Consider the following 27,473-nt stretch of genomic DNA (forward strand, 5'->3'; position numbering starts at 1 on the left):
GCAAAACATTTCAATGCTATTAATTTAGTGCTTTTAAAACATTGGGGTTAATTTTCACAAGTTTCTTATACAATTATAATTATTACAGCCCCCATATGTATTACTTGTGATGGAAATTGTTTTTTTTTTACTTTAATAGGTAAATCTTTATTTATTAATTATGTATCTATTTATATAATAAGCAATGAAAAACACTGGCACGTTTTAGAATTATACTACATATATATTTCAGTAAATTTGTCAGTATTGTTTGGAAAAAAACGCCATGGAGGTCATTCAGTCTTAGTATGGCACACAGTAAGTTCCCCCATGTGTAATACATAAAAATAAATTATTTTAAGGCCTTTGGAATATGAAAACAACAGTGTCGCACTGTCGCATCTTTCAGTCCTCCAAACTGTTCAGCTGAGCTCAGCGCTGTCTGAAGTCAGTGCGCGTCCCCCGTGTAGCTCTGCTGCGCGCTCTCGTAGCCATGTCGCCATTTTGATTCGAAAAATATGACTGAGTTTTTCCTGCTTTGCATGCTAAACTTAGCCCCGCGTTTGAATTACTTTGTGCGCGATTGCGAGTCATACGCTCTATATCTGAAATAACAGGTATTTCTATTAACGTCAAGTAGCCATTAATGTCGGAGAACTGTTTATTTGTCAGACTTCAAAGCCACATTTGACTAACGTTAGCTAAGTTGAGCTAGCTAACAGTAGCCTGTGCTGTCGCAGACTGACCCCTTCTTCAAAACAAATCACTATTCGCTCACAGGCTAAAGTCTGTTAGCTAACACAGCTAGCTATTGGTTAGCTGAATAGCTAGTGACTTAGTAGCTGGCTGCTGGACGAAAAACTCAACTAACAGTCCGATACAGACGGAAGGAATAGCAGCGGACTTCCAATCACAGGTAAGTTTTGGACGGAGAGATCGTCATGAGTTTGAGCAACTAGCTAACGCTAACTCTGCTGCTGCATGGACAAAGTTGAACCTAAGTTGGAGAGCTATTTAAGTTGGCTAACTCGGCTCAGTACACGTTAACCGTTAGTAGCCATTTAGCTGACGTGCTAATCACAGGAAAGGAGGAACTAACGTTAGCTAAAATGTTGGCTAAGTTTGCTAAGTTACTGTCTTAAAATGTAGAAGTAACGTTGATTCAGAAACTAATGCTGGCTAATCGGCTAACTTTGCCTAAGAAATCTCTTGGATTACTAAACGTTAGTTAACGTAAAATAGTCGATGAGTTACATTTAACAGCTGCAGTTCGATGCCACGAAGATTAACACGACTTGTTTATCCCATGATATGATTATAATAATAGCCCAACTATTTTAAAATGTAGTAATTGTCAAGTAACTAACAGGCTAGAGGTGAGTGAAGTTCCTCAGTGCAGCCATTCGGAGTTGGCTGAGGCCAGCAGCAACGAAGCCTTGCTGAGTTTCTCAAATCAAGTAACCTTACACACTGCTTCATTTATACGTTGGTTACGGATAGATAAAATAAGGGGCCTCGAGTTCAAACGACAACTGTGAATACTGTTATTCCCGTTAGATCAACCATTACTGTGAAGTAAATGTGCGTTGTTTTTGTATCTTGTATTATTGGATAGTGGTGCCTCCACTGGAGTAAACAGAAATCTGAGCTCCCACCGCAAGTCAGTTGATGTGCACTTCATGCCAAAGCTACTGCAGCTCAGTTTACATTTCTTTAGCAACGCACCAGTGTGTCTCTCATTGTTAGATTGTCCCAACAGATAGGGGACCCCCTTACATACCAAACTATTATAAAGAAATGATGCATTTTTTTTTTATTGGTTGAGCTGTCGTTGTAAAATATATCCATGTGTCATCAGCTATCACATGGTAGGACATAATGCCAAGTGCCCATCTCAAGTTATCAGAGACTAAAGCGATGGCTTATCTTGTTCAACAGTCAGCAAACCCAAAGGAAATCAATAATGTAAATGACAGAAGCACAAGAACTCTTTGCATTTGTGATGGAGTATCATAAAGCTCAAGTAAAGTCATTGGCCGAGGGCTGGGCAGTATATTGATATTATATTGGTATCATGATATGAGATATTGTCTTAGATTTTGGATATGTCATAAGTGTCGTCTTTTGCTCCTTTACTGCACTACAGTAAAGTGATGTAATTTTCTGAACTTACTGAACTTTTCTAGATATTCTATTATTTTTCTCTATCCGCTGAGTTATTAAATCTTAGTTTCTGATAATTATTGTCACAAAAATATTCTGAAAACACCAATTATCTACCCTACAATGTTGATATTGAGGTATTGGGTGGAAAATATTGTGATATTTCATTTTCTCTGAATTGTCTAGATCTACTCCTGGCTAACTGTAATTAATGACTAATACAATTAGTTTGACTATATAGGTTAATCCTGAAAAACAGTGAATAGAAAAAGACTGAACAACAATGTCATGATTTTGTATAATGTTACATACATTCGTCATTACGTATGGGCAATATGGTTAAAATAATCTATTACAGCATATGTAAATTTCATATTACATCAGGGTTTCCCACACACCCATTTATTTGTGGCAGGCCGCCACAACTAAATCATCTGCTGCCAAAAAAATGGACTTTTTGGAGCGCTATTGGAATATATTAAGTGCACTTGAGGCAGAGATGACACAGCAGAATGTCAGGTGGATTGAAAGTGAAATTTAAACATTCATTCAGCTGGGTCCAAAAGTTGACTTTCACTTACAAACTGCTCCTCTCATCCGTGTGATCTGATCAGTTTGAGCAAAGCAACAGATCAATTATTCCCCCCGTGAGTGACAAACTGCTGCTAAGGAAAAAGAAACACCTTATTTTTCTCCATGCCGCCCAGCCCTACACTGGCCTGCGTTTTTATAAAGAACTTATCAAACATTACAAACACGTCTGTTCACACCATTTTACAATGTCAGTGTAGCAAGTAAGCAGCAACAGTCTGAGTAAAACTGCTTTTGTTTGTCCTCTGAAGTGCACTAACACAGACTGTTTGATCATTTGGTAGTGCGTGTCACTTTGTATCTAGAGCAACGTGATAAACATTCAGTTGCCACCAGTTGCACCTCTCTCTATATTCAGCAGCTAAAGGAGAGCTCGTGTAAATGGTGGACTTTTCTTTTGCTCAATTTCATGGGTTTTTAACCTGCCTAATCACAGAAAATAGTTGGCTCACAGCATCCACACGTATGGCGTTTATGTATGCCATTGTTCCTGTTTTCATCGTCTGTTACATGTGCCAGCAGACTGTTTTTGTTGAGGTTGCCTCTGGTGGGTTCTATTTTGGATGTAAAGTCAAGCATTTGCTTTCCTGCTCAGTGTCCACAGGGAGCGTTCAGCGGGTTATTATTGCACTTGTGTACTCTGTAAATGTATGCCAGATGGACACTGCTGCTGCTGCTGCATGTGCAGGGAAGGGTCCTCCTCAGAAAAAAGGAAAAGAAAAAGGAGGAAGCACTTCGATTTCCCCCTTCAGTTTTACTTCCATGATCAACAGTTGGTGGCATGTTGCTCGGACAGATAAGTTAGCTTTGACAAAACCACCTGATACAATCGTTTTTTGTCGCTGCAGGTTTGTTCGGTCATCTAGATTAGCTGCCACGGTAACCTCACAAGGAACAACAAACTAAACGTGCTTGCGTAGTCACAAAAAGATGAAAAACTTGTTCGACATAATTTAAGATGCATTCTCCATTTACGATCATCTGATAGTGGGCATTTAAAATCCTCTGTTGCAGTCAAGGTCCTTGTGATTCCCTAAAAAGTCTTAAAAGGCATTGAATTGATTATTGTAAAAATAAGGCCTTAATTAGTATTAAAATGTATTAAATAAATCTTTTAAAACTCTTAAAAATGTTTGGGACATCGAAAGTAGAATTATGTGAATCTTTTTTTTTCTGACACAGCATTTTAAAACTTTAAAACTATATATCTGGAACATCAGTTTAAAAAAAAAAAAAACCCAAATGCCTTTCGCATTAACATCAGGTAGATCAAGGTAGCAGAACCAACACGTTTTAAATTACAATAAATATTTGGGCAAAATTGGCCGTAACCCCCCGTGTTTTGTATTGTGTTTTGGTTACCATAAAGGTGGCCTTAAATGTCATTCCAAGTGGCACTCAGTAAGTCAAAAAATCCTTAAATCTAACGTGTGTTTATCTGTAGGAACGCTGGTTGCAGTGCTGTGATGAGCACGTACACAGCGGCTTCAGTGTTAAACAACAATAACCTGCCTGATTTTATTGGGTTTCAGCCTTGGAACTGTCTATAATCTTTCATTGACACTCCCAGTAGGTAGAAGGGATATAACGTAGCCTCATATACTGTATATCAAAGGTAAAGTTTAGCATAACATGTAATATGATTTAGGCTGAACGACATTAGCCTGCCACATTTCTACAAAACAGAAGAACCTGACCAGATAGGGATGCAGTTTCCTGTTTGTCTTGTGTGGGACATTCTGTATTACAACCCTTTGACCATCTAGTGAATTTTCCCATTGTGTTGAATTAAGCTCTTTAGTGGTGATGTTAAAATGTGTTGGTCTTAAATCTTACATTTTAAGTTTATGCTAAACTACAGCCTGTAGAACTATTGATGTTCCCAAATGTCACGTTAATAACCTCAAAGTTTGTCAAATTTGGGAGATGTTTTATCTGAATCACAAATTTTGCACCTGACCCCCTTTATAAAGTTCAATGCTGTGTTTTTTAAAAGACGTTTTAGAGATTAAGACTACACCACAGTCCTCCCTTACAAGACAAGAGTACTTTTACATGCAAAAAATGTTCAGTTTTTTACCCTTATCCTGAAAAAGATAGTTTTGCTACTAAGCTGTTTACATGGCAAATGAAAGTTAATATTCCAATATTATTCCCATATACATGCAGTCTTGCAGTGGCTGATCAACATGCTCCAGCTTGTCGTTTATCAAGTCAAAATATGAAAAAGTGAAACGGTTGCGCAGCTGTGCAGTTTTGTTTCTCTGGTCAAAAAATATTTTTTTTTTTTTTTTTTTTTAAATGTTCAATCAGAAGTGGTAGTTTTGTTCCTTGTTGATATCCAAGTCTTTCATAATGTTTAAAAGAAGGTGTGTTTCTCCTTCCGACCAGAAATGTGGGCTTTTCTTCAGGGCATGTATCTCTACTCCAGCCTTGCCTTATAAACTTTTGGCTTATTGATTTGTGTATCCGTGACAACGCACAGAGCCAACTGCAGACAAGTAAGAAGCTGTGTTTCGCAAGCTACAGTTAAAAACCCCTTTTAAGACGCATATTTCAAATGCACGCATCTCTGAAGAAAGTTCCTAAAAGCCAAAAAACACCAGCATCCCGCACATATCTTCATTGGAAAATGCTAAATTCAGAAAAAACCCCTAATTGAAATATCCAAATACAATATGCTGCTTACATGACCCATATAAAATGTGCAATTCTGTCATATAATACTAGAATATTTGTGTTTATGTGATCATAGTCACTATTAGCCATCAGTTGGAGCAGCATCAAGTCCACAGCTTCATTACTAATAGTAAGCCTCTTAGCCAACAGATTTTTCTTTAGGTTAGCATTGGTGACCTTCTTACTGGACTGTCTTAATTACCTCACTACCAAAGTTACTAATACCAGGTAAATCCAAATTTTACCCTGCATGACATCCCAGTGTGTTAGTTGTAAGACATGATATTGAAAAAAAGAATAGAGCAGAAATGTCAGTGAGAGCAAAGTTGACTTTCAAAAGAGGAACAAAACATGTAGAAAGAGTATATAATGTTTGCACCCATGATGTGTCACCTGCTTGCAAAACATAAATAAAAACTCTTAATGCATGCATTTGTACACAGTAGTCGCGTGGATCTAAAATACTGTCTGAATGGTATGTTAACACAATGTCATGTCTCCTAAAGTCATGTTGATTAATAACACACGCCGTTTTTCCTGTGGTGCAGGTTATGGTGAGCCTCTCAGCGTCTCATCTCCTAAACAGGCCAGCGTTTTAAGAGGAGACCCATGCTGATAAATGCCAGGCCTCGCCACACTCTCTGTCGTCTGCACAAACACAAATGCCTGCCTGCCTGTGGGGGAGGTCTGATTAAAGATATCCACATTTCATCCACTGGTATGTGTGATCTTTTCACTGTGTGGCAGTGTTGTTGTTTTGCGATTATACAGTTTATGACTGAATTTACCTGGACCACAATAATGCAGCTGCTGTCCTTATAGTAAATAATAGTGTTTTGATAAATCTGTGTATCAGAATCAAATACTTTATTGGTCCCCGGGGGAAATAGTGGTTCATTACAGTTGCTCTGATGCCTGCACAGAGAATTATAGCAAGTAGAAACAAGTACAAGCTCAAGTATGTGAAAACATAAATGTAGAAATACAGCAATCGTAACCAATTTGTACAATGTGTAAATATTTTTTAAAAAATCAAGTATGTATAATATGCTGAGTATCTAAGTGTGTAAAAATATAAATGTAAAGAAATACAGAAATAGACAGTTAGCCTTAATATGTGAATATTTAAAGAACAATATTGATAATGTGCTGAGTTTGTGAAGTGTGTAATATATATAAAATGTGGGAACAATATAAAACGGCGCATTATGCTACAATACAATGTATACAACTAGCATGTAAGTTCAAAACATGAAAATATAAATGTGTGTGCCATGCTACTTTGAACAACAGATATATACATAAGTAAGAATACAATACAGTACTTACAATATGTGTCACATGTTAAATATAGCCCACATGCATTGCCTATATTGAAAATACACAATTCCAAACTAACATTTACATTCTGTAGAGTTGAGCTGGATTATAGACTTACAGCATCAGAGTAACTCTCCAGTGTTTGACATCAGATTTGGTCTTTCTGTCATTTTCATAATGACCTTTTGTTGGTACCAACTTGGAAATTTAGCAAAGCTATGTCCTGCTTTTTATGGCTATTTTAGAGAGTATCAGTGATTTATGAGACATAAAATGAGCATGAGAATTCTTGTCATTTACATCCATCATAATGTTCTAAATTTTCAAAGTTAATGAAATGTGCCAAACCAGATGTTTATTTGAGATTTATGGCTGGAAAATTTGACACACTGCGCTGACCTGCATCTCAAATTAATCTTTAGGTTCCCAGCTTTCCGATGATGTATACTACTTAAATGTGGCATTTACTGTTATACTGCTATTTGGCCTTAAATGGTCCCCTGTCTTCCCTTAAAATGACAAAAATGGGTCTATGGTAGGGAGGGGGGGGGGGGTGGATGACGTTTAAAATAAATACAAGAATGTGGCATTTCATGTAAACATGCTCTGTGATATAAAAGGACATATTTAAGTGATCGTGCTGTCTTGTTGTTTCAGCTATTATTGGTTTAATCCTCAAGCTTGCATCTTTGTTTACATCTATTTCTTGTCCATGCTTCCTTCCCCACCTACACGTCCACTCTTCCCTTTCCTACACCTTTCTTTTATTGTTCTGGCTACTGCTGGGCCTCTCTGTATTCCCCTCATCCTCCTCTTCCTCTGTGTTTTTGTCCTTTTACTTTCCCCTCCCTTCTCACTCTGCCGTCCAAACGCCCAGGGCTGTGTCCCCCGTCCCAGCGGCCACCATGTTTTGGAAGTTCGACCTGCACACCACCTCCCACATCGACCAGCTGCTGGACAGGGAGGACGTGACGCTGAGAGAGCTGATGGAGGAGGATGACGTCCTGCAGGAGTGCAAGGCCCAAAACCGCCGGCTGCTCCTCTTCCTCTCCCAGGACCACTGCATGCAGGAGCTGGTCAGCCTCATCACCACAGAGCCGCCCGCCGACCTGGAGGAGAGGAGCCGGTTTAAGTGAGTCCTCACAGCGGTGACAGGAAAGTGGCGCAAATGGCAGTGTAGTCATTTTAAAATTACATTTTAAAAATATTATAATTACAAGTTATATATATATATATTTTTTTAATCTGTTTTTATGAGATAACTTGAAAGAGTTCTTATGGAAAAATACACTAGATTACCCTAAAACGATAGCATAGAAAATTTAAGGGCTTCAAATAATCCATAAAGCAGACATCTTGCTGCAAAGTTTGGTCTTTATAGCTTGTTTGCAGTCACATGATCCCGATGATGCATGGAAGTCAGGCGGAGGGCAGGAGGTAAAGAACAGCAGTTGGGGAATCATTGGGAATGGCCTCAGGTGGACCTGCAAGCAGCAGCTATGATCGGAAAATTTCTAGACACATTGGATATGATTTTTTTAGAAAAGTGATTTTTCCTATGGGTTGACCGATTTGCCTGGCATGGGGGTATTTGACATACAAATGACTTTGTCTTGCAGACCTCCTGCTTACATGGTGAGCCAAATAAAGGTGTACAAGAGTCTTGAGCCTTCATATGGTACAACACTCAGCTAGCTGCTAGGCTAATTTATGCAATGTAAAGTGCCATAGGCTTGTGCTAATAATGTTAGCATATTGCTTTCTAGTAGAAGGACAGTTGTTTTGTCTGTGAACATTGTGAGTGGAATCAACCAAATTTTTACTTTTGTTTGATGTTGGCGCCATTAAGCCATGTTTTATGTGTGTTTTAGGGGTGTTAGTGAAATCCTGTGCTAATACAGTCTGTAAGGCCAGCACTGTAATCAAGATTTCATGACTTAGTGAATGCTTCCACTTTCTGTTTCAATTCAAAGCCATCTAGAGTTTCATACAGTGTCCAGTCATCAGGTTTTGACCTAGTCTTTTTATTAGGTGGAGGCATCAGGGAAGTATTTGCTTAACGCAGTTCTTGTTTTGTAGTAGATTTTAAATTATCGTGACAGATGGTGTGTGGCACCTAGTGTAACTCACATGAATTAACTGGCATTAAAAAAAAATCATATATTGTCATTGTTTACTTTTTCATATATTCTCTTAAAAAAGGCGATAGTAAAAGAATACTTTGTTACAGAGATGTAGTGTTCGGTACCCCTTTCTGTGTGATTTTATTTATTTTACTTTGTTACGTTGTATTTTCCACATATAGAAACATTAAGGCTTAGCTAATAAGAAAACATTTCAGAAATACCACTTTAAATCATTATTTGCACAGAGGCTTCTTCTTGTTGTCATCATATTTTTTTTGTTGTTGTAAGGTTGCCCAACATCGCTTGTGAGCTCCTGACATCAGATGTGTCCATTATAAACGATAAGCTGGGCGGAGAGGAGTCTCTCCTTGAGGTGCTCTATCACTTCCTGGAGCAGGACCCACCCCTTAACCCTCTACTGGCAAGCTTCTTCAGCAAAACCATCGGCAACCTCATTGCCAGGAAAACCGAACAGGTACACTGAAATGAGATAGTGACTTCTTGAAAGAGCATGCAAATAAGCAATCAAAACTGCTATTTATGCACTGCACAGGCCAGCTAAATAAACACACAGTGCAAAACTCAAGTGTGTGGTGTTTTAGATAAAACAAAGACGATAAGGATCACACATCCATCTTTGGGCTGCTATGTGAAGCCAAAAGTATCACACACCTTGTTTTGTTTTCCAGGTGATAACCTTTCTAAAGAAAAAGGAAGGCTTCATTGGTCTGGTGCTGAAACACATTGACGCCTCTGCCATGATGGACCTGCTGCTTCGCCTCATCAGTTGTGTGGAGCCTGCCCCCTTGAGGCAGGAGGTCCTCCATGTAGGCTCTCTAAATATGTCTTTGTGGACTTCCCAGAAATAAACACCGATTTTTAAAATATCTAACAACACTTGTGTTTTTTATTTTTATAGTGGCTTAATGAGGAGAAGTTGGTACAAAGACTCACAGAGCTCATTCATACCGGCAAAGATGAGGAGGTGAGTGAGGTGACTTGTAAATATGTTATCATGATCCTCCTTCAAATGAAGTGTTATTGTGTATCCACATACAAAACTTAAACGAGGGATCTGTTGATCAGGATTTTCTAATTCAATGATTTATGTTTCAGAGACAATCAAACGCATCCCAAACGCTTTGTGACATCATCCGCCTTAGTCGAGACCAGGCCAATCAGATGCAGGAGAATATGGAGGCCGACCCACTATTGGCTGTACTAGAGTCGTAAGTTCACTTTTGGTTGAAGTTCTCAAACAAAAAGTCAGTCTTGCTTGTGTTCAGTTGCTTGTGGGATTGAAAGTGAGTGTGTATTGCAACCCCAATTCCAAAAAAGTTGGTACGCTGAGTAAAGTTAGGGCTGCACCTGACTCTGAATTATGCCAGTCGATTTGGATTTGGCTGTTCAATACGAATACTTGACGATTTGTTTTGTTTTCCATAGAGAGTTTGAAAGTTCAGTGGGGCTCAGTGGGATGTTCAGTGTGACAGTGGTACACATCACATGTCAGATAGTACACAAGCTAACAATTCTAATGACGGGTTTTGCCAAAACTAGATATCTGTGAATACGTATAAAATTGCCGTGAGCTTCAAATTTACCACTACTGAGCAGAAGGTCAAAATCTTCTTGACCTGTAATGAACTGAATATAAAGACAAGATTTTTCATGTTCAAAAAAATCATTTTCTTTGTTTTGTTTTGTTTTTTTAATAAATATACTCAGTAAGTGTCTTGGAACTGAGGACACTAATTGTTTAAATTACTTAAGTGAAATTCTTCCCAATCTTTACTTGATGTAGAGTTCAGTTGCCCAACAGTCCAGATTCTCTGTAGTCGCACTTCATAATGCGCCACACATTTTCAAATGGAGTCTTGTACCTGCACAGTTTTACTGAAAAGCTACGCTGTCGTAACACACGCAGAATGTGGCATGGCATTGTCTTGCTGGAATAAGCAGGGATGTCCCTTAAAAAGATGTGTTCAGGATGGCAGCATATGTTGCACCAATACCTGTATCTTTCAGCATTCATGGTGCCTTCAAAGATGTGCAAGTTACCCATACCATGGGTATTTTCAGTTCAGTTGAATATAGGTCAAAACGTGTTTGCAAATCATTGCATTCTGTTTTTATTCACATTTTACAGTTTCCCAACTGTTTTGACATTGGGGTTGTAAAAAACCTGGCTGCATCACGGAACAGATTTTAAAAATGGCACCAGATTGGCTGTATTTGCTGATGAAGCTTGTCAGACCTCTTCCCCACCTGCTGTCAGTTTATGGTGTCACATGTTGTAATTGGTAGCTTCTGGTAAAAAGTGTGCTCTTACATGTCCACACGGGCAGGGATGGTAAACACACTGAAACACTCGTATGTCATTGTTGAATCCAGATTTGAAAATTCCAACATCTAAAGTGGAAAAAAAAGATTGTTGTGTACACAATGATTTGCTGGCCGAGCCTGTTTGACAGCAGTTCAGATTTGTGTGGAAGTTTGACTTTGTGACCTTTATAAATGGCATGCTGTCTGTGCAACATCTCACCTATGAATCACATCTTACGCTAGCTATCTTAAATTTGCTGGGGCACTTACCTTTGTCTTTCAGGCAGGAGAGTGTAGCGGGGCTCCTCAAGAACATGTTTGAGGGGGAGAGAAGTGAGGCCTCCATTGTTAATGGAACTCAAGTGCTACTTACCTTACTGGAGACTAGAAGGTCTGGGTGAGTCACAGTGTATTGTATTGACTCTTATTAGGTGTCAGTAAAGTAAGGGAAATGCTCCCCTTTGCTTGCATTTCAAATAACACTGACTCCATAACTAAGTTAGCATTTTCATAACCTCAAGTCTAGTGGCCTAATGTTAATGTCTGCTTGTGTCTCCAGGTTGGAAGGGCTGATGGATCTGTATTCTCAGGGTTATGAAAGGTCTTACACTGTCAACAGCAGTATTTTAAATGCCATTGAGCCCCATTTAAAGGACTTCCAGCAGCTTCTTCTGGATCCCCCTAAGGTAAAGTCAGTTTTAAAGCAATGTAGTTTCTAAACATAAGCACCAGGCATGTCATGATACCAGAAATGTAATAGCCCATGCAAATACCAGTGAAAAATTAGGATTTTCGGTACCCAATTTAATACCATAGGAAGGTTCCACCCCCCCCCCCCACCATGTAAACATACACTACTTTTTAAAGAAAAATTAAGTGTAAATTTTCCCTGATGATCCACCTCAAACACAAATTACGAGATTATGTGGGTTTATGATTTTGATATATAAATATAGAGTCTACACTGTATTACCATGTTACTCCTCCATTGTTTTTGCTGTTCAATCAATTAATTATTTAAATTTAATTTGATTCAAATAGCACCTTTCAAACAAATCCAATCCAATTCAGAGTGCTTTGCAGTTTGATTGAAATAAGCAAAAATTAGTCTTAAAAAATAGAATAAGTATAAACCATAAATCTGTGATAGTAAGACACTACATAAAAGCCTGACTAAAAAGTTCAAAGTTTACATTTAAAAGTACCAATATTTCTAGCTCCTTTCCAGATCCCCCGGCAGGCTGTTCTAGTGTATTGGAGCATAACAGCTAAAAGCAGAATCTCAGGGTTCTTGTGTGTTGGTGTCAAAACAACTTTGTGCTTTCATGTTTCCCGGTACAGAAAAGTGCAATATTGACGACCGTTGGCGTTCTAGAGCAGCCACTGGGGAACGCCCGCCTTCACGTGGCCAGGCTGGTGGCCGCCCTGCTGCAGACCAGTGCCCCCACTATCTGCCAGGAGCTCTGCAATCTTACCACCATGGACCTACTACTGGTAAGGCTGAGCCTGGCTTAACTCTGGACATTGAGACTCTTCTTTGTCATTGAGTTTGATATGTTTGAGCCCTCATATGCTTTTAGGAGGATGCTTTCGTGTGGTTCTGTGTGTGTGTGTGTTATGTCTAAAAAAGTTGCGTCAGATTTGCACAAGGTAGGTCATGAGGCAGGGAGGCACTGATTACCTTATCACACCACCTGACCAAAGGGCAGTGGGTGTGGCTTATTTAGAGCAGCCTCATGTAAAACCATTTTAAGCTCTGTGTGAAGTTCAGCGGACAGAGAGTTCAAACCCTCTACTGTTGATCTGGTTAAACAGCATGGGAGGACTAGAGGGGTCATTTCTGGTCCAGATATTATGACTTTATAAAATAGCCATGTTAGAATGGCAGAGAGCCACGTGGTGTGTAGTAATTGGCTAAAATGCTTAAAAACCGACATGAACTATGAGTACATATTGACAACTGCGTGCTGCAGAGGGAGGTGTTCATACAATTCAGCCTCTTCTGTCACTGACGTAGTGCAACATCTCTTTCTCTGAACAGGATCTGTTCTTCAAATACTCCTGGAATAACTTTTTGCACTTCCAAGTGGAGCTGTGTGTGGCGGCTATCCTGAACCATCCTGCCTCAGATGAGAGGCCCAGCCAAGGCCTCCAGAACCACGATGGGAAGCCTGCAGCCTCTAACCCCGAGGCGCAAGGGGAGGCGGTGGAGACAGGCAGGACCAGCGACCCACAGACCTCCATCCACAATGCCCTCGTGGCACATGTAGGTGGCCTAAAAAGCTTGATGTCCTGAACTTGGCAAAACTTTCTAGGCTACTATTATTAGTAATTGTTTCCATCTTCATTCTGCGTTTCTGTTGAACCCTCAGCTCTTCCAGAAGTGTCAGCTAGTACAGAGGATCCTTGACGCCTGGGAGGAGAATGATAAAATACAGTAAGAACCTCTTTACGTCCATACCATAAAAATGTGTTCAAATGCATTTGCATCGAAATCAAGGTTCAAGATTCAAGGTTTCTGTATTTGTACCCAAGGGTGAATTTTTTGTTGCAAACAGGAAATTCAGACAAATCAAGACATCACAACAATACAGATGTAAAAGACATGAAAGCAAATACATAAGAAAAAGTATCATTTAGTATTAAAATAGTATCAAAGTATGAGAACAGTAAACAAAGAACTCCTAAGAATGTCATGTTGTGTCTAAACAGAGAGAGGGAGAGACAAGCAGACACAAGTAAACACTCATACACTCACACGCACACAGACACACAAGCAAGCAGAGAGATCGACACCGCTTAGCTTTTTCAAAAATTGAATTTTTGATATTAACTTACAGAAAGAGTAAAGAACAAAAAAGGTAAAATTGGGTACCAGTACTGAATTCAAGGTACTGGTACCGATGCTGGTATCAGTTCAAATGTGAACAATAGCCAGCCTATATTTATGACGGGTGCAGTTGTGGTATTGCAGTGATGTAAGTTTACACCTATGAAGGTCATTGTAAGTGTCTTTTTGTGAATTGCAGGGGTGAGGGCGGCACCAGGAGAGGCAACATGGGTCATCTGACCAGAATTGCCAACATGGTGGTCCAGAACCTGGAGAAAGGACCAGTACAGGCCCAGATCACTGACCTCATCAAAGGTAATCAAATAAAGCAGTAGGCCTGATACCAGATCAGTTACCATTTTAACTGAAAAGTTGTTGAAATGTAATCTCCCTGTTTTTGCAGAGCTGCCAGAAGACTGCAGAGGTCGCTGGGAGAGCTTCGTGGACGAGACTCTGAGAGAGACTAACAGGAGAAACACAGTAGAGCTGGTGAGATCATTCAGTAGCACTCAGGTCCTCCACGAAAAGCTTTCTTTTAATTTCCTGTCATTTCCTCTTCTCTCCCAGTTTAAGGTTGCTGTTCAGGGCAGGACAAGGCAGCCCAGCGCAGAGTCAGAGCAGGACGAACTTTGTTTTCAGTTTAATAAATTAAGAATATAAGAAACGAAAGTCAGAAGTGTTTTACTCTAATAACAATAGTGGCTCTGGTTATTCTTTTTGAATTTGTGCTGTTAGTTTGGTCACAGGGAGCAGTGATATGTTTTCACAGGAGGAGGAAACTGAACAATGTTCATTTTGGCAGCTATTTTAGATTTAGTTTTAGTTTTAGTCTTGTGAAAAAACTGCTTATTAGTTTTTGGTCACATTTTAGTCACTTTTATCATTCATAGTTTTAGTCTAGTTTTAGTCGATGAAAACTCACAACATTTTAGTCAACTTTTAGTCAAGGTGGGTTTTTTCTATTTAAGCTTATCCAGCCAGGCCAACACATGTCCCAGAAATTCTAATCAAGGTGACAGGTTGTACAACAATGCCGTTGTTTTTTAAATACAAATTATTTCTACACAATTTGCATTTCTCCATAAGAGTTTTTCACAGGTTTAAAGGATGATTTACAAGCACCACTCACTGATCATCATTTGAAAAGCTCAAAATCTCTCTATTTATGGACTCAAACATTTTGACACACCAACATTTTGATTCACTGTAAACTCTGATCTATTGATTTCACTAATAAGAAGCAGAAAAGTAACTTTACTTCAGTCTGATTTTTTCTAAATCTGCAGAATGTTGGTCTTAGGTTGGAACTCAGGTCCTGTCTCAGAGAAGCTGATTAAAATGAAACTTGTAGCTGTCGGAGAAAAGTTCAGACTGTTTATATACAGCAGAGCTACTCTCTCAGATAACTGAGCCTCCTGCCTGCCAGACACTGTGCAGGGAACAGATGTGAAGATAACTGAGCCTCCTAGCTGCCTGTCAGACGCTGTGCAGGGAACAGATGTACAGAGAGGACAGGTGGCTGCTCGCCCTGCAGGGTTTCACTGGCACACACGGCTGCTTATTTACTGCTGAACTCATACCAACAGCTGATGCTCCTCTAATGTGAGTGTTTGTGGGCTGACCAAAAATCCTGGTACCGACTATTTACTGGAGTGTCCAGCCAGACAGCACTCCGAGCTCATACTGTTGCTCATGTGCCAGAAAGCAATTGCTCGCAATTGTTGTTGGCCGTTCTGTTCCCCTTTCCTCTCATTTTGAAAGCCCGATGATAATCCACTGACATTTTAATGAAATAGTTTTTATTATTAAGATCTATTTTTAGCTCATCATCATTTTTGTCACAGGAAAAAAAGGTTGTTGACCAAAAATTTTCGTCATAGTTTTTGTTAACAAAATTAACACTGAAACTGAAGTAAGCATGTTTGCAAATTGCAGATGAGCATCTGCATTGCAAGAAAATGTATGAGTATGGTATTCAAAAGGACTTGAAGTCTGTAGCCCCTTAAAGTAAAACCTGTGTCGCATAAGAAAGACTCAGTAATAAACTGTAGGATGACAGAGGATCTGCTCATAGTTCCACAACTTCATTGTCAACATCATTTTAGCGAGTTTTATGTCACAGCACAATTATTAATATTTATTTTCTCTGTACTATGTGTTCACATGTTCATTTTTTAAACCTTTGAAACCTGCATGGACACCAGATTCTTGTGTTACATCGGGACGCCTTTCACAAGTGTTTAAACCTTTAAAACCTAAGCAATTTGGTTTGATTTCTTTAGGGATCATGACTTAAAAGGCAACAAGCACCATGGCAAGAGATGTCCTGAAAGATGCAAAAAAATTAGAAAAAAGCTTACAAAAATTAGTTAAAAAATAAATAAATAAAGTAATAATAATGATAATATTAATAATAGAAATAAATAAAATTATTCAATTCTAATTATGTTTTTAAAGTTAATTAATTAAACTTCTATTTTTAGCACTTTTTTAAAGCCATGGATATCAGGTTATCTTCTTGTAACTTTCTACCAGTTCCTTGCAAATTCTGAGTAATATTTTTGTTTCACATTGCCTCCCTCCCATATCTTTGAAAGAGATTAAGCCAATTAAGTTCAGGTTTCAAGGGGTTAATGTGATGTTCCAGTGTATGTAGTAAGGCCACTGGTTGTCTGTAATTTACTGTTGGACACTGACGTTCATGAATCCTCTGCACTGTGTCCTGCAGGTAAGCACCCACAACATGCACTCGTCCAGCGAAGACGACGACATGGAGAGCCCCTTCCCCAACGACCTGTCTCTCCAGCAGGTAGGATAGACTCCACCTTCACACCACGTTAATTTGTCAACACAAAGAAATATCCATCTTTTCTGCGTAATGACATGGCCAATTAACCCTTTAACAGCCATTGTTATCGCACAGTGGACAGTTTTTTTTTTTTTTTTTTTGCAAAATGCTTACCTTAAAACTCGCCAAAAGCCCATTTCATCTTATACAGATACATTTGAATATTTCAATTATACTGTAATTCTATTCAGTTCTATTTTTATATATTTTTTACCATATATTTGAAACAGATTTTGTTACTAGATTCATTATTATTTGTATATTTTTTTTAGATCTTTATTTTATGAAGTTACTTTTATTTTCAGATCTTTATCATTAAACACTGACAGTTTGTACTCAACTATATATTTTTAACAAATTTTCTTTTTAAGTTAAAGTTACTTTAATTTTAAGATTTCTATCAGATTACACAGACTTTTGCACGTTTTACAAAGCATTACATGGGGAAAATTTTTTTTTTTAATGCATGATGTGATGATGTGTTAACCTATCCTGTGGTCTACAATGTGTATTTTTTGCAAAGGTATTTCTTAGTGTGACTGTTAAAGGGTTAAAAAGTGCGGTTCAACCTTCCCAGGCCTTCTCCGACTATCAGATCCAACAGATGACTGCCAACTTTGTGGATCAGTTTGGCTTCAATGACGAGGAGTTCAGCGAGCACGATGAAAATATCAAGTGAGTAGTAAAAATCTTCCACGGCTTGTTGCCCTTTTAGGAAAACGAAACAAGATTTGCTGCTCAGTATTGAAAAACCTGTGCAGTCAACACAACATTATACCTCCAAACCAGACGGGTAGTCCATCAACGGCACTAAGGAGACCTCGCTTAATTGAAACAGCCCCATTTTACTTAACGTGAACTTCCACTTAAGGCCCAAACCATTCCACTATCAGTTCAGCTTTGTATTATTACGCTTTTCAATATACAAACACATACATTTATGCTGAGTCACACTGTGAGAAAAACATCTAAAACACGGGACAAAAGTGAAGGTAGGCCGCTATATGGACCTGTCTTTTGGGACTCTTTGACATGCAGCTGAACTAAGTTTGACAGTTATCCTGCCATGGAGCGGACTAGTTCAACAGCACAAGTTACCATGGTTACTGAGCAGGCACTCACATAAGCCACGCTCATGGTACCGATGTCTCACTTAAACTAGTGAAACTTATCAAAATAAACCAGGCTTTTCCTTTGTACACCTTGATGAGACATTTTATTAATTATCAGTTACCGCACTTGATTTGATCTCTGTTTAATTATTTTAACTCTTCACTGTCGAACTCAACATCAACATTACAGAGTGATAGAATGCAACTTTCCAATAGCAGAAGTTGCAAAATTACTATTTTGTGGAAGTTAAAGTGTGGCAACAGGTCAGGTTTTTACTTATGAATCAGGTTTATGTTTTGGCAAAGAAACAGTAAATACAATGTTTATTTAAATGGCAAGTAATTTGGTTTAAAGTCGATTTTGGTTTTCACTGCTTATACTATAATGAACATGGTCATTGTTGGACTCAGTTGTCCACCGCACAAACATGCACAAACTTTGATACTCGCAGTACAACCATTTAAAAATTAAAAAATTCCAAGACAAGTACAGTACAGTACAGTACACATGTTAACATATTTCATAATTAGCTGTAGCGAGCGTGTGCTCGAGCGCGAGAGAGTTATGGAGGCTGTTTGAGAGCAGACAGGAGCTGATGAGTGGTGGGATGAGCCTGTTGTTCTGTTGCAGTTTGTTTTGCCCTTTTTCAGAATTTTATTTTATTGAAGTCAAGTCATAACGATAATGCAAGGCTTAAAGTTCAGAGTTTTAATGTTCAACTGCAAGTAAAGATTTTTACAATCCAAAAGCAATATATACACATGTGACTCATATCAATTCAAACACCACTTCATCTCATTTCATGGTAACACTCGGGCCTGGCCTGCTATAAAAAGGCCACAGCAATGACGCTACAGGATGTTGGTTCATATTTTCATCATTTTCTTCTTCTCTTTCCTCAGCGCCACATTTGACAGAATTGCCGAAATAAACTTCAATCTAGATGCTGATGATAATAGTGTAAGTGTTTTGTTGGTTAACTAAAAAAATGATCAAACTGGTTTTATTTTTAAAGTCAGTGATATCAGTATTACATGTTCTGTTTTGAGAGTTTGAGTGGTCAACACTGTTTCAAGTAACATAAGTAAGAGACTTAAAACATGCTGGTAGTCTGATTATTATGTTGTTTATATGTTTGTGTTCAGGCCAATGCGGCTGCTTTTGAAGCCTGCTGTAAAGAGAGGATACGCCAGTTTGATGATGCTGAAGAGGAGGAAGACATTTGGGAGGAGAAGGAGATGAACTATGCAACACAAGCTAAATCCAGAACAAGGTAAACCTGATGAGGGTTTTTAGTTTTTAGTTCCCTCACTGCGGTGTTTAGTGCACCTTTTACACAGCGATGGCGCTGTAAGGCCGCAGTGAAGTTCTCCTTCTATATTGTCCCAGCACTTTCACACAGAACCAAACGATGGCGGCATCTATGTACTCCAGAGTGTGATTACACGCTGCCGCAGCATCTCGTGATCAAAAGCGCCATGACAGGCGTGATGTTATACACACGAAAGTCCGCCTCTAGCGTGACATATAATAGAAAATCAGCCAATTTTGCTCAAGTTTCAAAGGGTTAAAGATACAGGCACAGATATAAAGTTGATTTTACCTCGTGAATAGGTTTATTTGATGTACGTATGTCGGTGATGAATGTGTTCGTATGCTTTTTATGCTGTGCTGTAGCGGGACAGAGTCCAAAGCAAATTTCCTTTCGGGGACAATAAAAGCATATCTTATCTTATACACATCAGCAGCACTTTATAAACAATAACAAAGGCTTAACAGGTCAAGCACAATCATTGACCTGATCAGCTGATCTCGTCCTCCGCTCAGAGGGGAAGAAGCTCCTGAATCTCACTGTTTTCACAGTTTGCAGACATTTACGGCCGCTGTTCCTCCTCTGTGAATTAGCCACTATGCTAACAGCTGTGATTTAATTCTCCGTCGGTGGGCCACAAGCATAAAGATGTCATCAAAACGTCACACTCGTGCTGCCCATGGTCACGTCTCTCCAGCTTTATATTTTACACAGACCTCGTTACGGCGCTGTCACAACCTTCGTTCCCGGCTCAGAGACCACACAATCAGACGTTATATACAAAACAGCGAGGCAGCATAACGGCGTCATATTCCCGCCTTGAACAGGCAGTGTAAATGTGGCTTCTGTCTATTAACCCTTTCATATCTTCTCAACTTTCACCCACTGTCACTCTCTAGGTTTGGAGTGTCCCAAACCTCAGAAAGCTCCAGAAGCAGCTTGGAGAACGGAGGCAGGGAGCGGGACCACGGATCTGAATCTGACGAGGACGAGGACTCCGAGCAGAACACATCAGAAACAGGTAGATCAGAGGATAGCCAAATGTCACGTAAACCTTTGAACGGCCAAAAATAGGCTTTCGTTTGAAAGTCCTTTTGGTCTTGTCTCCAGGTCCAGGCTGGACAGCAAATTTCAGGGACTCTGGAGGGACGGCAGCATCCCAAACCCCGGCACGGTGGGACAGCTCATCTAGGAGCGGAGCTGAGACGCAGGAAAGTGGCTGGGCCAACTTCACTGAGTTCCAGCCTTTCTCTGGGTGAGACACAAACCTGTTGATCCAAAATATGTTTGCTAAGATGGTCCTCAAGAAAAAACAAAAGTTAGATTTTAAATTTCTAGGGTTATTTTATGCAACAGGTGTCACTATGAAAGTGTTAAAACTAAACCTGCATTTCAACCGCAAGAAAACGTGGTCTGAATTTGGTTCCTGAGTGATAGTTTCAGGTGGTAAAGTTTCAGGCACATTAGAGGTGAACTGCTGATCGTCACTAATTAAAACACACACACTGCAGCTGCTTCTTTCACGAAACGAGGTGCTGACGTATCAGTACGGGGAAGAGGGTCAGACATTTCTTGTTGGTAAATGTTAAAGTTAGGTTGTGCTTTTGTCTCTCGACTCATTTTACAAAAAGAGAGAAAGAGAATTGAACAAACAAAATTATCAATCAGTCAAAATTGATTTATATGTATGTTTATATATTATTTATACAGCACCTTTCATATATTAATAGTATTTGCAGGTCATAGTGGTGCTCCATGGTTGCAAAATGCCACTAAATAGTGACCATATGGAGCTCTGCAAAAGCCCTGCTTTTTGTGTGTGTGTCTGTGTGTCTGTGTCTGTGTCTGTGTGTGTGTGTGTGTGTGTGTGTGTGTGTGTGTGTGTGTGTGTGTGTGTGTGAGGGAGAGACCTGTAGAGGGAGGGAAAAAATGAAACACCCAAGCAAATTTCACGCCACTGTCTAAAAAAAAAAAACATCAACACAAACGTCATCGCAATAAAATCATTTTATACATCACACGTGGAACAAGCTGCTTTAGTATATTGTCGTTATGGCTCACCCCTAATTAAAGCTTTAGTACTGTGAAAAAGCAAAGGCTATCAGATCGTTCATACGACAGACGGGACGTTCAAATATCAGGCGATCATGTGGATACCCTCCAATAAATGGCTTTGAATTGCCCATGTCATGTCACACAATGAGAAGCTGTCCATCTGTAGACCGATGTGTGCCATTTCACACTCTACATATTGAACGCAGAACAAACATGGAGATTCTGTAGAAACTTTTGTGTCTTTGCAGCCTGTAAACGTGATTGTTGGTTTTCTTGTTGGTTTCCTACAGTACAGAGTCTGAGCCCAGGTGCAGCTCTCCTGTGGGCTCTGGCAGCACTAATGCAGATAAACAAGCCAAACAAAACCACGAGAAGAGTGGTGAGTGTTAAACCCGCATCCTTAGAGCTCGGCTGAATACCACTTAACAACATGTGTCTGTTGGAGAAACACACCGAAAACACACATCCTGATTGATTTGAAAACCAAAGTCATTGTCTTGTGTGTTTTGTCTGTGTGAGCAGATGTTAGTGCCTCCTCTGGTGCTTGGCCCGTGGGAGAAGGGAGGAAGGCTCCCCTCGTGGCCTCAGACAGCAGCTCCTCCGGGGGATCCGACAGCGAGGAGGACGACAAAAATGCCGGCGCTCCTCCTGCCGCAGCCATCGCCTCGGAAACAGCCGGCAACCCCGGCAACAAGACAGCTGACCTCAAAAGGTTTGCACCTTTTAGCCGAAAACTTAGCTGCATGATCCTGAGTGTTGACCGGTCCACTCTGTACCACACTCATGAAAGTGCTCTGTGTGCATAAAGGTCTAAATTTGAAACATAATGACCACATTGAGGTAATTATAGACTGGACTGGGATTTGAAATTACGGGATTCACTCAGTTTTGCCTTTCTAAGAAAAGTACATCCTGGGAGCTTCTCTGGTGCTTCACACAAACTTCAGCTTCAACGGAGATCTGCAAAGACGTTTGTAACTCGGCAGCCGAGTAGTTATCGTGAATTAATGTTAGTGTGAAAAATTACCATTTTATTTAGAACATTGAAGTTACCAGTAAATCCACTGCAGGTCATCAGTCAGCTTTATCGCCTCACTTAAAGTCAAAATATGTGCGCAAACACATAACAATCCTTTATCTCCTGGTGCAAACGGTGGCTTGGCTCCGCTGATGATTCACACAGAAAAACCTCGATGTTTCAGCAGCTTACCTGTCAGAAGTTTAACCCTTTGAAACCTGAGCAGATTGCCCTGATTTCCTAAAAAAAAAAAAAAAAAAAAAACAACACTTAAGAAAGTGACAAGCAACTTATGAAATGAAAGAAATGGCTAAAAAATAGCAAGAAATTGTTAAAAAGTTACAACATTACCTGAAATAAAGCAAAAGAGAAATGAAAGTATAAAAAAAACAAGAAAATTACATTAATTTCTGTCCTTTTTTCTGAAACATTATTATAGAATTATAAATATAGTTTTCTGGGCATTTTACCTATTTTTTGATCATTTCTAGTAAACATGGTCTAATATGGTCTGTGGGACATTTCTCATCAAGGTACTTTTTTTCTGGTGTTTTTGTAATGAAATCAGACCAGTTTATCAGGATCCAGAGATTTAAATGCTTGTAAAGCCTTTAGAATGCAGCACAAGAAAACTGATCCAGCTGGCGAAGTGTTAAACTCAGACTAGTCGATTTAGTATGAAAGAAAACACTCAAAAACTAACCAAAATTGAGCATCATTTTATATAGAAGTTTGACCATTATAGGAGCCACTTCAAAGCATTTATCACAGTTTTCAATGACCAAATCTGAGTTTGAACGCCGCTGAAATGTTTGGCGCTTTGTTCCGTGCGTTATGAACATCTAACATCTGAATACAAAGCTCGAAAACTCGCTATATAAAAGATAAGAAAAATAAATAATGAGAAGAAGAGAACAAATAACGTTTTTTAACTTAGTATGTCAAAAACACTCACAAACAACATCTAGGCAGAGAGAGCATGCGTGCGTGCGTGCGTGCGTGCGTGCGTGCGTACGTGCGTGTGTGTGTGCGTGTGTGTGTGCGTACGTGCGTGTGTGTGTGTGCGTGTGTGTGTGCTGACAGCTGCAGACTTTTAGTGTTCATTCAAACATGCACACGTACTTCTGTCCATGAGACTGAGAGAAAGAGAAAGAACCGTTGATGATCAGAGTCGATTTAAACTCTCCTAATTTTCTTTTGAGTGTGTTAATAAAGTTTTACTGACTGCTATTTCCTGACTAGTGAGGATAGCAACATGGTTGATGGACTAGTCGACTCATTGCGCACACCACTGTTGCTGACTCCAGGGTCTACGCAGTCAAATCATTTTCCTCTTGAGATGAGCGCTGAGTAATAAATGCTGATTACCTCCAACTGAAACGGCTAAACGAAGTGCTTTGTTTACTGAGCCCAAAATAGAAAATGTTTTCCTTTGCCTGTGCCGAGAGGTCAAAGGTCAGCTACAGAGAAAAAGAGTGAAGCAAAGTCAAGAAAAAGTTCAAAGATGCAGATGTAAACTTGAAACTGTGCAGAAAGTGTATTAGTATACTGAACTGTGTGTGTGTGTGTGTGTGTGTGTGTGTGTGTGTGTCCTGCAGCGAGGAGAGTCCGGTGTCTCTGGAGAAACTCTCCCTGTCAGATCCTCCAAAAGCGACAGAGCAGAAGCCTGCTGAGGATTCACCTGTAACCACACAGACTGACAGGAAGTAAGCGCTCACACGTCCACGCTGTGCTGAAATAATGACCCGACACTTTGAATAATAATAATTCTGGAGAAATCTGATCGATTTCCACACATTATGGGAAGAAATGCCACCTTCTTTTGATATCACAATGAAAATATTTTTAAACACCTTTGACGACATCACTGTGGGCCTTAAGAACTGGTGACAGGCGCTTAGAAACTCACAGCATCAGCGTACACCCCCGACAGCCTTCATTCAAATATTTTAAACCTACAGTATAATTATGTGCACATGCACATGCGCCTGCATGTACACACACATACGCACACGCACGTGCACACTCATAATTTGTCTTGATCTTTTTGACATTTTTTTGCTGACCTCATTGTTTATTGCTTGTATCAGAATATTGTAATTTATTGTATAACCTTCAGTGAGGTATTTCTATAAGCCCATTGGGGTTTCTTTCTCCGGCACCTTTTTTATCTTCTGTATTCTTTCTGACCTATTTTCTGTTACTGTTTTTAATGATGACAATAAAAAAAAAAAAGGAGAAAACAAAAAGGTATTTATCTTTATTGTTTTCTGATATTTGATTGAACAAAGAATGAAGAAAGAAATCTGCAGATGAACTGATGGTAAAAGTAATTCTACCTAGTAAACAAAAAACAGCACAGGAATTGAAAATGGTCATTTATACTTTTCAAAATGGGTTTTTCTTTGTGTCATCGTGAAAAACTGCCGCTAAACACTGCTGACGCTGAGGGCTGATTGTGATTTAAAATCCACTTTTTTAACTTCTTTTGGCTCCACAGTCTTTGATCGGGGAGAGATGAAGACTGTAGCTGTCCCCTCGCTCAGATGCTCATCCTCTCAGTGTCTGTGTTTATGTGACCGTTTCCTCTGTCCTCCCAACAGAGAGGAAACGCCACCGCCCCAGGAAGTGTCGGTCAACGGGCCGGTGTGAGCGCGAGCCCGCTGCTTAATCCATCAGCGACGGTGCCGCGGACTGTCAGCCTCCTCCAGAGTGACTCCCCCTTAATAACCTCACTGCAACTACGGTGTTTTTTTACTGAATCACTCGGCCATGTTATTGGACCTGGACACTGCCAATCAACACCAATAATGAGGCGGCGGAACATGTAAAAAAAAAAAAAAAAAGAAAAAAAAAAGAAATACCAACAGACGGACAGAGAGTAGAGGAATCATCTTCAAAGCCTTTTTTTCCCGATGTAGCACATAATTACGTGCGGTTTTAATGTAGCAGCGATCTTCGAAAAATGACAGAATCCGAGGAGTAACATCGTCATTATTATTTTTTTATGTCCTGAAAGATTTCTCTCCTACTTGCTCGTCGGAATCCCGTTGTTAGGGATTTTTACGTCGTCACCCCGAATGGATAGCACAGGCTAACTTTAAACGATGCCTCAACAATAAATACCTTTTTTTTTGGGGGGGGGGGGGGTTCTTTTTTTTTTTTCTTCAAGCTTAAGAAAAAGCACTTATGCAGCCATTTACTGTACATTATAGCACAATGTAAGTGTTCAACCCTCATCTCTGCTGGCTGTCTTATCTGTCCTCTCACCCAGATCAAGGTTTTTATCCATTATTCTGTTTTTTTTCTTTTCTTTGGTCGTTGTTGATGAAACATCTTGTTGTCGTACATCACCAGGTTTCTGAATGTTCTGAAGTGCTTCAGGAGGGTCGGTGGAGGAGGAGGAGGAGGAGGAGGAGGAGGAGGAGGGGCGGGTCGATAAACAGAGCTCTAATAGTATTACTGTCTTTTGCTCATGTGCAATAATGTCAATTAGCCATTTTATTTAAAAAATGAAATCCAACTTTTTCTTTTTAAAAAGAATCAGTTTAGCGTCTCATTTGGTGTAGTTTCGGGGCAGACAAATTTGGATATAATCTCAACTTGATCGTTCTGATTTTTAAAATTTTCCCTTTTTGTTTTTTTATTTTTCTTTTTAGTGCATGTATAACCGGTTCTCTGTTGACCTAGCTAGTGAGCTAAGACCTTCTGATTGTATTGACCTTTAAGTTCTTATTGCTATCCCCCCTTAAATCAACCGAACATTATCTACCTATATTCAAATATTATCTACATTTAAAAGTAATTTTACAAGCAATCTTGAGATTACTATTGTTGTCTGTCCTTTTTTTTCTCTCTCTCTCTCTCTCTCTCCACCAAGCACTTACTCACGGGGCGAGAGTGGCATCTGGTAAGAGTGACGCTGTATTATTATTTTTTTTTTTCTTTTTTTAAAGTTTAATTTTATTTGTCTCTGAGCAGCAGGATTGGAAAGAGGGCAGGTCTGAGTTCTGCAGAGCTCCAGGCCTCTTTGGTGTACTTACTTTAATCATTTGACAGCGATCAGGTTCTACGATCATTGTTAAAAAAAAGAAAAGAAAAAAAAAAGAAATTAAAAGTGTCTGGTTGACCACATTAATACCAAAAGTTATGCTTTGCCCGTCTGGTTGTTGTCCTTCCACCTCTGCAAAGATCCAGCCGCCTGGTCGGGTTTAAAGTCCGTGCACATCCCTGCAGACGTGCTTCATTTAAGGATGATAAAGGTGTCATTTGTCCCGCCCCCAACAGGTGCAGTTAGGCTGTGAGGAGAGTGACTGTGCGTCCCAATACTGCAACAATACTACAAAGTATGGCAAAAAAGCTTTAGTATGTCCCAATATGTAGTCTGTCAATTGCAGTATGTAAAAAATACCAGTATGCTACAACAGTGGTTCCCAAATGGTCCAACTACAGGGTCCAGATTTTTTTCATTGATACTAGTTAGGGGTTGACTGATAATGGTTTTTCTGGGCCGATACCAATAACCAATTATTAGCAGTTAATGAGACCGATAACCGATATTTGGAACCGATATGCATTTACAAATTTTGTTGAAAAAATTTTGTTCAAATGGCTTTAGCAAATGTTCAATCGAAAAAAAACCATCATATTCAGCAAGTTACCAGCACGTTTTTTTATTAAGTAACAATTTAAATAAAAAATGAATTAAAAAAAAAGCTTCCTTAAGTTTTACAAAGTAAAAGTTCCTCCTCATGCTGACACGTTGTCTTTTTAAAATAATAAATAAATAATTTGTCGATGCCTAGTTTACATATGAGATAAATAACCACATACTTAATTTGATTTCACAAAATGTAAACAACACGTTGGCTTAGAACCAGGGTTCCTGCGGATCCTTAAAAAGAAAAATATCAGTACTCGAAATATTTACGGTGTTAATAGGTATTAAAATGTCTTAGGTCAATCTGTCAAAAGTCATAAAAATGGATAAAAGCATTGTTATGCCTGGGCGATCTGTAGATTATTAAAATTATCACAGGATCTTTGGGATTTAAGATAAAACCAAGATGTTCGAATGACATAAAAGAAGTATGTGAAGTGGGAATGAATTTAAA

General features: G+C 39.3%; 1 protein-coding gene across 2 annotated transcripts; it reads left to right on the plus strand.

Moving 5' to 3' along the window:
* The first annotated feature begins 469 nt into the window (after positions 1–469).
* On the plus strand, positions 470–26,505 carry ppp6r2a (protein phosphatase 6, regulatory subunit 2a). Of its 2 annotated transcripts, none has more exons than XM_042511008.1 (24): positions 470–895; positions 5,961–6,130; positions 7,610–7,864; positions 9,147–9,333; positions 9,548–9,685; positions 9,778–9,843; positions 9,975–10,087; positions 11,467–11,580; positions 11,743–11,869; positions 12,525–12,677; positions 13,225–13,449; positions 13,556–13,620; positions 14,213–14,328; positions 14,417–14,502; positions 16,742–16,822; positions 17,439–17,536; positions 18,877–18,934; positions 19,120–19,247; positions 20,186–20,307; positions 20,397–20,541; positions 21,632–21,720; positions 21,864–22,053; positions 23,958–24,065; positions 24,963–26,505. In XM_042511008.1, the coding sequence occupies exons 3-24, from the start codon at positions 7,638–7,640 to the stop codon at positions 25,009–25,011; spliced, it is 2,685 nt and encodes an 894-aa protein (XP_042366942.1). In that variant the 5' UTR covers positions 470–895; positions 5,961–6,130; positions 7,610–7,637; the 3' UTR covers positions 25,012–26,505. The 2 variants fall into 2 exon arrangements, with proteins under 2 accessions (XP_042366942.1, XP_042366943.1); XM_042511009.1 differs by having other exon boundaries at positions 11,467–11,574.
* Positions 26,506–27,473: the final 968 nt, after the last annotated feature.

This window comes from Plectropomus leopardus, chromosome 22 (genome assembly GCF_008729295.1).
Source record: "Plectropomus leopardus isolate mb chromosome 22, YSFRI_Pleo_2.0, whole genome shotgun sequence".
NCBI lineage: Eukaryota > Metazoa > Chordata > Actinopteri > Perciformes > Serranidae > Plectropomus > Plectropomus leopardus.